The following is a 14,880-nucleotide window of genomic DNA, read 5'->3' on the forward strand; positions in this document are numbered from 1 at the left end:
CATTGTGTTCTTTAGATTTCATGAGACAGACTATCTTCTTAATTTTTTCCCACATGTTTAAGTGAGGGGCAGGCAACCATACCAGCTCTTAATTTTCGGGGACAGCACCTCAGAATACACCTACAGTTCTCTCCTAAATTATCCATGTTCTCTCTTGACCTTATGAAATATTCCATGAATGTGAGCTGTTAGATCCACTTAATCATATTTAGGTCACATCTCTTGAAATAACTTAATGACAATAGGTTCAGCATTGATTTAGAACAGTTCATTTATTATTTGTTTATTAACTGATTAATAAGTTAATTTTTCTCAAAAATTTTATTTTAACATTTCCTTACTTATATATTATATATTTTATTATAATAACACCAAATGGCCTGCTGGTGCATGAAGAAAATCCATGGCAGCTCCTCCTGTCTGGTTACTTAAGCTACTTAATCTGCAGCCTAATTTAAAACCATTCTTGGGGCGCCTGGGTGGCGCAGTCAGTTAAGCGTCCGACTTCAGCCAGGTCACGATCTCACGGTCAGTGAGTCCGAGCCCCGCGTCAGGCTCTGGGCTGATGGCTCAGAGCCTGGAGCCTGTTTCCGATTCTGTGTCTCCCTCTCTCTCTGTCCCTCCCCCGTTCATGCTCTGTCTCTCTCTGTCCCAAAAATAAATAAACGTTGAAAAAAAAAAATTAAAAAAAAATAAATAAAACCATTCTGTCTGAGCCCCATAGGTCTTCTTCTACTTTCCCACCCAGACCCAGTCTTTCTGCATTTTGCATGTTGTCTTGATTGTAATAATTTACAGCTATGCATGTGGGAAATTCCATATTCTATAGATCCCTTTCTCAGTGAGAGTTTTCCTGATGAGTAGACTGAAGTGAACCCACTCACTATTGTTCTGTATCTGGATACCTTTAGCCTTTCCCACACAACATTTGAAATTAGTAACAATTTATCAGTGTTTGCCTGTTTATTAGCAGTACCAGATACACAGTTACAGTTACAGATAATCAATCTAAGGTGTTTTAGATTACGGATACCTACAAAACATATATACAGTACCTAATAAGCATTTGTTAAGTAGATGAATAAATGATACAATTATATTAAATTAAGTTGGAGATTGTGTACATTTAAACTTCAAAAAAGAATGGAGGTAAAAAAGTAAAGAAATGAGTAGTTGGAAGACATATTCACTTGAAGATTTTTTTTTGTAGTGAATATTACATAGTCTGGGTTTAGAACTCCCTTGTCAAAGCCATCATACTCCTCTAGGTTTGGGCAAAGTCAATAAGGTATGGGCTCCAGCCAATTTCCTGATGATGTGGAGCAGAGTCCATGTCTTCTTCCATCTCAAAACATGAATGAAGGAGAGACCATACCCATGAGGGTCAACTGGGAATTAACTTTCCTTCATCACTTGCACAAGTAGATGCTTCTTTTGGGTTTTGTATTTAGTTCTGTGGCCTTGAATAGTCATCAAGTAAGTTCTACATCATGTAGTTTAACTCAATTCTTGTCCATTAACAAAAGATATATTAGGAACTGAAATGATAAAAAGTTATAAATTATGGCATCAAAATGATTTTTAGATTTTAGATTTATTTGAAGGGAGAAGTCCATCATTCTAAAATAAAACATTTTTGTTTTATTTAAATATTTATATATTTATTTTTATTTATTTATAAATAAAAATTTCCCTGCTGAAACTAGGGATTTTTATGAAGTTTGTAAATATTGTAATATACATATGTAATAATATAATATAATATAATATAATATAATATAATATAAATATATTAGAATATTTACAAACTTCATAAAAATCCCTAGTTTCAGCAGATTCAAAATAGGGCAATTTTTGCTCAGTCACATAGAATGTCTTCTTCCTATGGCTTTTCTAATATGACCTAAGGGCAGGATGGTGAGAGGGTGTTCATTTTGACCATTGTAGAGGGGGCCAGGATAAAAGTATGGCCTCAGAGAATCTGTGAAGCAGTTTCTATAGGTGTAGATGTGAGAAAGATTGGTCACATTATAAAACGACACTCTTCCAGCCTCATAGTCCAGGAAGATACCAATAGTCTCAGGAGATTCCTCGAGGTGGAGTGTTTTCTGTGGGTTTAAAAGAGCTTGATAGTCATTGTTTCTATTCAAGCCTATTGTCCAGAACCCAGTCTCAGAGGACACCATGATTTCTCCCCGTCTGCAGACAGAATCCTTACAAATGCCTAAAGTCCATTTTATTTTATTTTTCACACTCACTTCCCAGTAGTGTTTACCTTTGGAAAAAATTTGCTGACCTAATACACAGACCAGGTTATCAAACCGCTGTTTTCTTTTGGGTAGTTCCTGAAAGGTATCACCTCCTTTCACACTTTTGTTGTCATCAGTAATTTGGAGATATGGGTTAGCTGTGTCTGGATCCAGGGTAACATTTTCTATAGAAGAACATGTTGTCAGTCTTGGCTATGATCAATAATATTCAACAGTAATTAATGCAATATACAAGAGTCCTTCCTTTATCTAGGAACTTTTTCTGCTTACTGGTACATGAAGCACATTTATAAATATTCAATTTTCAAAACAAAACATGAAATGAAGAAATATTTTCATTTTGTAGTTGAGACAACAAATACTTAGAGAAGTTTGTCCAACAATGATTACTAATATCCATCATGTTAGCTTCAAGTCCAGACTTACCTGATTCAATTTGGGAATTAACTGAAGACAATTATAAATATTTATATTGATTCTCAATGTTTTGACAGTTTAAAATTGTTATAAATCATCAAATGAAATTTATCTAGATTTATTCAATTAATTTTCCTAAAACTGCTTTCATATAGGTGCAAAATTCAGATACATGGATACAAAAATAATTTTTAAAGGGTTGTATGCTAAGTATATAAACACACAAAGCAAAACTAAACTTGATTCAGATATTTACCTAATTACACAGGATTCTGTTAATGTACACTGTATTTCTCCTATTAATTAAGTGATCATAGTTATAAGTAAAACTAAATTCTACTTGTATTAGTGTAACCACAAAGAAAATTCCATTAGTATTAATGCAATATTAAAAATAACTAAAGACTCTTAGTCTTAGCACTGTAAATATAAGATTGTATGCACTTAAAGCCATTGCAGCTTAGTTGCTCATGGGTATTTTTCCAAAGCAATATCTGATATCTAGACTATAATTAATTCAATTGGTAAGAGTGCCTCTAAAGTTGTCTCATGAAAGTAAATATTATGTAAATTAGTCATATAAACTGGAGAAATCTCCTAATAATATTCATTATATATATATATATATATATATATATATATATATATATATAACAGTATATTAATAAATACCTGGCATTTTTTCCTCACAGTGTATTTGTGTGAATCAAATGAAAATACTTTGAAATCATTAATACAAAGTTAGAAAATATAACACAAATTGTTGTTGTTCCTAATATTAAACAGAGGTCATACATTTGGCAATTTGTTAGATGTCAAAACTTCTGGTTTTTCAATTTGACAAATTAAATGAAGGGCCACAAATTTTGGTTCCTTGGAAATTAGTAGCATTGTGTCAGTAGCCTCCATCCTAACATAGTAAGAAGGCAGCCTGCCCTTACCCCATTCCCTGTCAGCTACACCCTAGAGACATTCCCCAATGAATTTCTGGTTCTGAAAAGCATGTTAGATGATATCATTTTGGGCTCTAATGTTCTGCTTCCATCCATCACTGAACCTCAGAAGCAGGACCATTTGTGATATATAAGGAGCTATAGCTATAACATACTCAATAATAAGCATTACAAAGTGGAAATTTTGGAGAAAAAAAAGGGATGTGTGTGTGTGTGTGTGTGTGTGCGTGCGCATATGTTTGGTGTGAGTTTGTGAGACCCCTTGTCTGGTGGCCCAGTGTACTGGCTAAAAATAAGAACCAATATCCAAATACTTCAGTCTCTAGTTACCTGCATAGCGTCGAGCATATTTCAACCCTAAAATTAAAAAAAAAAAAGAAAATAAAAGAAAAAGAGTATAGTTTTGTAACCAAGGTTTACCAATGAATAAAACAAGAAAAGGATGAGTGGTCAAAAGGCAAGTGCATGAGTCAGGGCTAGAGATGGTCATTTTCATTACTCACCTTCTTCTCCCAAGAATTTTATCCTTTCTGAAAGAATGAGATAGAGTAAGAGTTTGTTTTGAAATATATTTACATGTCTATCCTCACAGAGAAATATTACTTACCAAGTTCTTCATGAAGCTTTCCTGAAATGCAAAACAGTGACAAGTCTTGTGAGAATTTGGTCAGGACTCATTAACTAGACTCTCTTTCTAAATTTTTTTAGTGTTTATTTATTTTTGAGAGAGAGAGAGAGACAGAGCATGAGTGGGGAAGGAGAATAGAGAGAGGGGGAGACACAGAATCAGAAGTAGGCTTCGGGCTCTGAGCTCTGAGCTGTCAGCACAGGGCCCAATGTGGAGCTAGGACTCATGAACCATGAGATCATGACCTGAGCCAAAGTTGGATGCTTAGTGGACTAAGCCACCCAGGTGCCCCAACTAGACTCTCTTTCTAATCTTTGCACATGTAAATTGCTTGGGAAGAAGAAAGAGAAAGAGAGAGAGAGAGAAAGAGAGAGATTGAATTCAAGTTATATATTTGGAAAATAGGTATTTAGAGTCTTTGGCTGCCTTTGCTTTATCGTAATTCAAAGGATCATAATGCAAAATTTTGACAAGAAATAGCCTCTCCCAGGTGTTTGTATTAAGCCTATGGACAGACTGCCCTCATCAAAAGAACAAAAAAAAAGTATAAATTTAAGAAATTAGCATTGAAAACACCAGTGAGTTTGGATATAATTTCTTTTTCTCCGCACCTTAAGAATTAAAAACTAAATGCAGTTAGTTCAGCTATAATGTTTGTTCTGAAAATGTAATTTAGTCCTAACATATTAAGAAAGAATTTCAGTATACTATGAATTTTTTCATTTTTTATGTGTGATTTTTATGGGATAGAAAACTGTACCCAGTTTAATCCACAGGTGCAGTAACATATAAAATATATAAACACACACACACACACATACACACACACAGAAAAATACTCCCATACACACATATGCACAGATGTCAGAAGGACAATGAGATACACCCACCCACAAATGGCATTACAACTCTCTGTCCTGACACATCAGAGTAACTACAAGATTCCAGCTTCACCAATGGTATAGGGCTCCATGCCCTTCCTTTCTTTGGCTTTTAACCCTATTTATTTTCTGTTCATTTCCTCTCTTTCTACTTTCTTTCACCACTATTTATTATCTTCCTTTGCATGAGTTGTTGGGCATGCTGGTGGAGGTAGGGGCAATATATGCTGTCACATGTCTTTTTCATGGTGAAGTGCCATAAGGTTATAGTATTTAGGTATTTCCTGGCGATTTAAAAAGTAGAAAATTCTGTAACCTGTTTGCTAGGTTTTATTTTTTAAAAATATGTCAACAACAAGATTTTTGGCTACCGTGCCTGTAATGTCATGTTTATGGATGGAATTTATTTCTACAAAATTCATATGCTTTTAAACACAGTGTAATAATATTAGAAAGTTGGGGCTTTGGAAAGTAATTAGGTCTTTACAGTGGTGCCCTCATGAATAGGATTAGTGCCCTCATAAGAAGAGCCATGAACACTTGTTCTTGCTCTCATCTTCTGCCTTGTGAGAGAACAGTGAGAACACGGCCATCTGCAAACAAGGAAGTGGACTCTCAGACACCAGATTTGCTGGTGCCCTGTACTTGGATTTCCCAGCTTCCAGAACTGTGAGAAAAATCAACAAAATGAAAAGGCAGCAATCAGAAAGCGAGACAATATTTGCAAATCACGAGGAAAGAGTTAATGTAGAAACCATATAGAAACATATACGACTCAATAGCAAAAAGCAAACAATATGATTTTAAAAAATGGACAAAGGGAATGAGCAGACATTTTCCCACAGAAGACATACAAATAGCCAAAAGAACAACAGGTACATAAAAAGATGGTCAACATCACTATGTATATTATTATTATTATTGTCACTGTTTATTATTTATCCACGGAAAAGAAGTAAATGCCAGTTGTAACCACATGAATGAAAGTGAATTGCAGGGGCGCCTGGGTGGCGCAGTTGGTTAGGCGTCCGACTTCAGCCAGGTCACGATCTCGCGGTCCGTGAGTTCGAGCCCCGCGTCGGGCTCTGTGCTGACAGCTCAGAGCCTGGAGCCTGCTTCCGATTCTGTGTCTCCCTCTCTCTCTGCCCCTCCCCTGTTCATGCTCTGTCTCTCTCTGTCCCAAAAATAAATAAAAAAAAAACGTTGAAAAAAAAATTAAAAAAAAAAAAAAAAGAAAGTGAATTGGATGGCATTATGCTAAATTAAGTAAGTCAGAAAGAGAAAGAAAAATACTGTGCGATATCACTTACATATGGAATTAAAAAAAACAACAACCTGAAGTCATAGAAACAGAGAATAGAATAATGATTACCAGAGGCTGGAGGTAGAGGGAATTTAAGAGATTTTGCCCAAGGGTATAAACTTAAAACTGGAAATGAATAAGTTTTTGAGATCTGTTGTACAGCATAATAATTATTGTCAAATACACAGTATTAGAAAAATCAAAATTGTTAAGAAGATAGATCTTGATTTTTCTTACTCAGTAAATAAATCATAATTATGCAACATTATGGAGTTGTTAGTTAATGCCTTGGTGATAATTATATTGCAATATATAAATGTATGGAATCAACACGTTGTATACCGTAAACTTACACAATGTAATTTGTCAATTATATCTCAATGAGAAAGATAAAAAATAAGCACAGTTTAATTTAATTTAATTATTTTATTTTATTTTATTTTGGTTTTAAAGAGCTGTTTCAAAGTTGCTAAGAGACTAGATTTTAAATATCCTCACCACAAAAAATAAATGATAATTATGTGATGTGATATTGATGTGAACGTTACCAGGTTATAGTGTGGTCAATATATTCCAAATAGAAATGTATCACATTAAAAAAAAAAAAAAAACAGAATTCTTAGGGATATGAGCTTTGCCAGATATAATGTTTAATATGTGTTCAATATAGTGTTCAATATGTACCTGAAATTGATATGTGACTTAAGAATATTTAGCATCCAGTTATCAATAGACATTTTTTCCTTTGCAAAAGTTTTGCATTTACTAGGAAAAAAAAGTTTTTTTTTAAATTTTTTAAATTTTACTTATTTATTTTTAAAGAGAGAGAGAGAAAGCATGTGCAAGCAGCAGAGGGGCAGAGAGGAAGGGTGAGAGAAAATCCCAAGCAGTCTCCACACTAATGGTACAGAGCCTGACATAGGGCTCAGTGCGGGGCTCAAATGCACGAACTGTGAAATCATGAACTGAACTGAAATCAAGAGTCAGATGCTCAACTGACTGAGCCACCCAATAACCCCCAAGGTAATTTATTTTAAATAAAGTCTACTATCAATATGTGGGTGCATCATGCATTCAGAATCAAAATGGTGATTTTATTTTATAATCCAGACAACAAATCATTCTTCTAAGAAAATTATAATAATTATTTATCATTTCACTATAATATAATCATGATTTATCATTTAATCTTTTTGTCTGTTTTTGTGCTACATATGTAAGCACAAAAATATAGGCACTACCACAGAAATCACAGTCATGTAAATTAAGGAAGAAACTGATATTCAAAGATAGGGCATAGAGTTGTAAGTAATATAAAAATTTATGAAACACAAATTGTCATGCAGTTAGAAACTGCACTTATGTGAATAGATAATAAAATTTTAAACTAGAGTCTCATGGTGGCCAGCTAGAGTTGGTTCAAAATATGAACAGAGCTCTTTCCAAATATAACCAAATTATATCTCTCCCAAGTGTGATCTGTGTGATATCAAGAAAGTACCATAAATTAGGTTGATACTGTTATTTACAATGTGATGGATAAATGAGCTAACGTGAAAAAAAGAAAAATCTGCATTCAGCATCTGGTATTTAACTTATCTGACATGTCCACAAGTAGCATTTATTACTTTTTATTCATGATATTCCTAATTTAACTGCAAAAATTTTCTACTTATCCAGCACATTTTTTCCTGAGACTTTTTTAGACAAAGCACTATTTTCATTGTGATGAATAAGACCCAGTTTCTTCACCCACAGAGGCATTAACAAGCTGCCTGACAATTGAAGCACCATTCCAAAATCAAGGTGCTTTAAGAGAAGAAGGGCCATCCGAGGTATTTGTGCTCATTTTCATAAGGGTTATATTCTTTGTGTTTAATTATAAACATAATTTGTTACAAAAATGATATGTATCAATTTATTTTAAAAAAGTCAAGGAAAGAAAAAGGGACCCATTAGGTGTCTATTACCCATCTATAATCCCTTTAAAATATCTTGCCATCTTCTCATTATCTAAATATGCAGAATAGTTTTACCCCACAATAGTGAAAGGAATAATCTAATGCATGTTTTTCATAATGTCCTCTATTCTTTTCGAGATTAACTGTAACATTTTAATGAAAATAAACACTATTCTATAGCATAATTAACTGATTTATTTTTAATTTTTTTAAATTATTTTTTTTTGAGAGACAGAGCATGAGCAGGGGAGGGGCAGAGAGGGAGACCCAGAGTCTGAAACAGGCTCCAGGCTCTGAGATGTCAGCACAGAGCCTGACGGGGGTCTGGAACTCACGGACTGTGAGATCATGACCTGAGCTGAAGTCAGATGCTTAACCGACTGAGCCACCCAGGCACCCCTTAACTGACTTATTTTTAAATAAAACTTAATAAACTTTATTTTTTAAGCGTTGAATTACTGATTTTTCCCTTATTCTCATAAAATTAAAAACAAAATTATTGTTCATTTATAAATCCCATCCTTCAGGTGATCTGACAGAAAGGGAATAAAAGACAAATGATATACAGAAAAATGACTGTGTCAAAAAATGTATAAAATAAAAATGCAGTTTGTGACTATAAAGAGCAAAGACAAAACAATAAATCAAAAACAGAGAATGAAGATTAAGCCTCTTTTTTTTTTTTTTTTTTTGCCAAGTGTCACTGAGGGATTGGTTCTAATTATCAGAAGTTTAGGCAATTGAAGAGATTACTAATGTTAAGAGAGTTGATGAATTAAGTATTGAATTTGATTACCAACTTAGTGAATAAAATCACTGGATCCAGCTGTACAGGCCACTAAGAGGGGCATTTTGTTTGTATTTCCTTCTCCATTACCTCCCACTCCACCCTCCACATTGAATTATTCATTATGGTCATTTGAGTCTAGCTCCATCTTAGGTTTCCTGCTCTCCCAAGCCCTTCCACCAACCTCCACCCTTCATCACCCTTCTTCTGAGTCTTGCTCATTGACTGTGGAAGCTCCTTTACTGGTCTTCCAATGCCCACTCCTGCACACGTCAATGGATTCTCTAATGCAGTCTTTTTAAAACTCAGATCTTATAATTTTTATGTTGAATACCTACTTAGAATTCCTCAGTTCCTTTCACCACTCATAAGATAAATATTAAATTCTAAAATTAAAAGGTTGGTTATTATCTGCCTTCTATCTACCTCCTCAGTCATAGTTGCTGCTAGTTCATTGGTGTATTATTTTATTAATTTTTATTCTTGTTTTAATTTTAGGTACATGACAGAAAGAAATATGTGCTCCATATTTGCCTATGTATTACTATTGTAAAGCACATTTTTTAAATGTAAAGAGCATTAATAAATAAATGTAGGTTGTTGGTGGTGAAGATGATGAGGAGGAGGACAATGATGACAAATATTTTTTTTTCCTCTCAGGATATGTCCCACATGACAAACCTACCTTTGTTAAACTATAGATAAATGCTTTCATTCTTCCATGAATCACGTTTAATTTTTTTTTTTTTTTGATAAGAGAAAAGATACTTGTTGGTATTTTTTATGAAATGAATTCAAGTTTTTCTTTACTCCAAAGAAGTATTAATTCAATTCTGGGAAAATGAGTTGAGAAAAATTATTGGAAATGTAACAAATATATGTATAGTGGTTTCAGATTTGGATTAATTTGTAGTTAATTCTGATTTCAGTCAGGATGGGCTTATGTTATATAGACCCATTCAGAGTACTTTTACATTTGATCAACAGCTTTCCTTAAGTGAGAATGTTTGTTGCATAGAAAATCTAAATCTTAATAGTATTCCAAAATTAAACACAGCAGGGACATAGGCTTCCAGGTCATGGAAATTAGAGTCAAAATTAAACCATAGACTTTACATAGGATTTCTCTTTTCCATTAAACTACCGATTTTACACAGACTGTACACAAACATGTACAGACTTTTAAGACCTGTTTATTTAGTTCAGTGTATATCTCAGAGTAGATTGTCCTAGCTTTTCTTTTTCTTTTTTTTCTTTTTTACCACTAACCATATAATCTGTTCTCTACCTTCAAGAAAATAACATTTTGAATTGAAAATCTTGTCACTGTACCCCTTTTTAGAATTTATATGATTTCCTTATTTTCTTGGATAATATTCAAAATTCTGTTTCTTAGAGAGCATTCAAAATTCTTAGAATGGTAAGGAGATGTTGCATTTACCAGCCTTTGCCTACGTATAGCCTTGTCTAGGTTTTCTGAACCAGAGGCACCTGGCTAATATTGCCTCTTCTAATAGAACCACAGGCTCACCTCCCCTCAGAGTTTAGTGCATGTTGTGCTTTCTGCTTTAAACGTGGTAGTTCTCTCTTTGTCCTTTTCAATATCTCCAGCCTCTTCTGCATTGACTTTCTTTAGCAAATCTAGAACCCCATGTCTAAGCCCAGTCCAACTGTTGTACTATCCATGGCATCATTAACCTTCCTCCATAACAAATATTAGAATATTTGGTTTTTAATTATTATTTAAATGTGGAATTTGTATCATTCTTATAGCAACTTCCATAAAGAAAGATAGTCTTTTTGTCTCATTGTTTCTTAAGCACTGACTGTAAAATAGTCAATTACTATATATACAAAAGACAAATGACCTCACTGAATGGCACTGAATGTAAGACCTGAGTTCCAGCGCTAATGGCACACATGGATTCATCTTGTTCTTCTGTATTTATGCCTAAAACTTTGTCTTATAAATAGTTATGTTCACTTTTTAAAGTAGCAGGAAGATACTTGTTTCGAAAACTTTTAGGTCACACATGGGGTGCCTGGAATTTGTTCTTTAATAATAATGAAAGAACATCAATATTGGAATATTGATATGGGATATTCAAACACTGCTTCAGTCAAATATAAATATCACTTACCGTTCTTTTTTTCTATGTTCCCTATATAAAGAAATAAAGAAAGAAAATGTATGTTAGAACGTGTCCTCTTATCCTTATTCATGGAATATCTGTCCTATTACTTGGTCTCAATTTGAAAACAGAGACCCTGAGAAGAAAGACTTAATGATCCAGTGTATATGTGTGACACAGAGAGAGATAGTTATTTCCTGAATAATAATAATAATAATAAACATAAACTAAATACATACTATTTGACTTGTAAATGTGTTTATGTAGATATAAAATACGATATTAAAAGTGATCTCTTTTGGATGATGTCTCAAATTTGAGAATATAAGTGCCAAGGACCTACAAATTCTACCCATTCTTTCCAGGATAAGAGGGAAGTCTGAAAGTGGCCTTCAGACCCTCATTTTATCACACTTCATTTAGAATACCTGGCAGCTGATAAGAAGGAAATGAGGGGGGGCCTTCTGAGAAAGGAGGATTTACTGAAATGGAGGGTTTGGTTTACCTTACTTTGCATTAAAGACGTGGTATATTTGGCATACTCAGCTCTAGCAATATATCCTTTATTTGAGCAACCATAAAAACTTAAGGTGTCTGTCTTGGATTTTTAGAAATAAGGAGGTACTTTCCCGCTTCACACCTTAAAATGTTCCAAACTACAGGCTGTTTAGATGTACAGTCTTGGAAACATACCATGTTTATCTTACATTAATATAAACTTACTGCAGATTTGTCTTCCAGAATGAACGCCACATGGCTGCAGACTTAGGGTCGATTGGAATTTCAATGGATTGTACCCCCAACCACTTCGGGATAACCCATTTCTTTGAGTGTTTCAGAGAAGAGTCAGCAAAACTGTTCACAAGGCCTTTCTTGAGAATTTTCTTAAGTAGATAATAATATAGTATGTTTCTTGACATTACCAAATTTATTTAAACAAGTATATTTTCAATAGCTGTTTATTAAACATTTGAGCAAACGTGAGTATAGGGCCATAGTTATATGTGGCTTTATAACTGGTTTGTAGAATAACTTAGAAATTATCAAGTTTATGCAAAAATCAGCCTTATTTAATCTCACTGTGAACGTTTCAAATAAATTTCCCAGAATTATTTTTTCATGTCTATTTTGAGTATTAAATTGTTCAGGCCATGCAATGGCCCATTTCCCTTCTGCCTCAGGTCTCCTACCTTCTCTCACCTCCCATGAAACTTGTGATTCCTCCAGGAAAGAGAACTGAAGGTGGAGTGGAGTGGGAGTTTGTGTAAAGGAAGGAGAAAAACTTGTCTCACATGAGGGTCGTCTGCGTGCTTAGATGTTCAAATTATCACTTTCTTTTGGAGAGGATTTTGGTAGATTCCTTAAGGTCCTCCCTGTCAATTCCCACACGAACGATAGCCTTTCATGGGAGAGGAGTACTTAGTAACTCTCTTAGGAAGTGTTCCCTCCACATCACTCTCTTGAGGTCACATAGAGCCTAACTGAAAGTCTCATGCCAAATATATTTCTAGGCACCTCCAGGACAAGATTCTTCACCTTGCCTCACTTGGCCTAGAGTTGCATGGCCAAAGACATGAGATTCAATTCAATATAGTATTAAGGAAATATAAGAAATTAATTTTGACATAAGTGTTTCTCCAAAAATTTGGTGTTATGTTATCTTTAAACCCTAGATCAGGAAATAAAACATTAGGTCTGTTTCCCAGCTAATATTTTCTTTCATACATAATCTAGAAAAACAAGGAGCAAAACAATTTGACAAAGAAAAATATAAATACAAATAATTTTTTCCACTCAACAGATATTTGTGGACTGGCCGCCCTTAGCTCCGCATGGATCAGGCTCCCTCAGTAAAGGAGGACACATAGCTCTGACCTGTCACATGCACAGATTACCATGAAAAACAATAATGAGAGAATGCATGGCTGTGGGATACCATAGACTACTCATATCCCTCTCTCAACTAGTGAGGGTTCACCAGGTTCCCACAGGAAAAACAGAGTTAATTAGGAAATGATTACAGAAATAAAATATTTCAGGAATAGAGAAAAACAAGTACAAAGGTACAGAGACCAAATTACCATAAAAAATTCTCCTAAAAACAAGGCCAAGAATAAAGAAAAATCAAAACAAAAATATGCATATGGTATATCAAAGCTTATGCATATCATATTTTTAAAATTTTATATATCATATAGAAAAATGCAAAGTCTTTAAAAGTGCCCAATATTGATGGTGATATATTTGATTGGCATCATATTGTATAAAATAGAATTAGCATTAATTGTTATTTAATAATATAGATTCAGATATTAGAAGAAACCAATATGAAGATCAAAATTCAGGTATTAATTTGTATTTAAGAAGTAATAGTAGAAAAATCATAAAGGAATATCTGAACACCTCATTGAGACTGTAAAAAATAAAACAAATAATAAACAGGAGAAAGATTTCAACAAAGATGCCACAGTGTGACTCTTAAAATGCAAATCATTTATAGAACTTATAATTTATAATGTTACAAAATATAAAATAGTTTCAACTTATGACTAATCATATATAGAGAGACTGCTTAAAAGAAAGACCATTTAAAAAATAGTTTATGATATGGAATCAATTGCTAAATTTTAGTTGACCAATATACTTTTCTATGATGTCTGCCGCTAAAATTTAAGCAAATACTACTCACCTTTCTGTTCACGTAAGAGCTCTGTGTAAAAACAAATATATAATAAAGAATTCAACAAAGTATATATGGAAGAATTTCTAAAGAAACAGACTTTACTCAAATCTTTCAACATCTGACTTGGTAAAATATTAGGCAAGTAGGTGAAAATTAAAAGCTAGAGAAGAAAAAACAAAAAAAAGAAGGCATTGTGTACATTATCTCAAATAGATAATTTCTAAGAGACTGCATAGTATCATGAAATATGCTCATAACTCCATCATCTACGGTCTCCTTTCTCCAAGAACTAAGTCAGTCCATGCTGTTCCATCTGCTGATTGTGTGGATGTCATCCTAGAATATTTCCCAAGCAAAGTTCATCCAGATTACAAATGGGGTTTGAACTACAAGAGACTGGGACAAGATCAGTGAGCCTTTGAGAAGAGAATATATCCAGAGCCAGAAACAACCTGAAACAGCTAATTAGTCTTTATTGCTCATCCCAAGAAGAAATCCTGGGCATTGAAAGACATAATTTTCCTCTAATGCTTCATCTAGGAGCGTAGTCTGATGATAATACAAACAGCAATTTCTACTTTGGGAACTGGTGTGTGGTACATGAGGAAAATTTTTTAAATTTGAGTGGGTCAGAATAGGTAAGAAAGAATACTCAAGACATGAAGAAATTTTGAAAATGCAGACGAGGGGGGGTTCCGGAAGATGGCGGCGTAGGAGGACGCGAGGCTCACAACGCGTCCTGCCGATCACTTAGATTCAACCTACACCTGCCTAAAGAACCCAGAAAACCGCCAGAGGATTAGCAGAAGGGAGTCTCCGGAGTCAAGCGCAGACTAGAGGCCCACGGAAGAGGGTAGGAAGGGCG

The 14,880-nt window shown here is 34.1% G+C and overlaps 1 protein-coding gene across 1 annotated transcript in view; it reads right to left on the reverse strand.

Annotated features, from left to right (window-relative positions):
- Positions 1 to 1,851: 1,851 nt before the first annotated feature.
- Positions 1,852 to 14,880, reverse strand: part of LOC125935088 (butyrophilin subfamily 1 member A1-like) — a 78,588-nt gene continuing 65,559 nt past the window's right edge. The window contains exons 6-11 of the mRNA XM_049648795.1: positions 14,022 to 14,042; positions 11,342 to 11,362; positions 4,248 to 4,268; positions 4,144 to 4,170; positions 3,971 to 3,997; positions 1,852 to 2,434 (exon numbers count right to left, since the gene is read on the reverse strand). Coding sequence (XP_049504752.1) covers positions 1,863 to 2,434; positions 3,971 to 3,997; positions 4,144 to 4,170; positions 4,248 to 4,268; positions 11,342 to 11,362; positions 14,022 to 14,042 — 689 coding nt within the window. The 3' untranslated portion in view covers positions 1,852 to 1,862. The remainder of the gene's footprint in view (positions 2,435 to 3,970; positions 3,998 to 4,143; positions 4,171 to 4,247; positions 4,269 to 11,341; positions 11,363 to 14,021; positions 14,043 to 14,880) is intronic.

The sequence above is a fragment of the Panthera uncia genome (assembly GCF_023721935.1).
Source record: "Panthera uncia isolate 11264 chromosome A1 unlocalized genomic scaffold, Puncia_PCG_1.0 HiC_scaffold_17, whole genome shotgun sequence".
In the NCBI taxonomy this organism is placed as follows: Eukaryota; Metazoa; Chordata; class Mammalia; order Carnivora; family Felidae; genus Panthera; species Panthera uncia.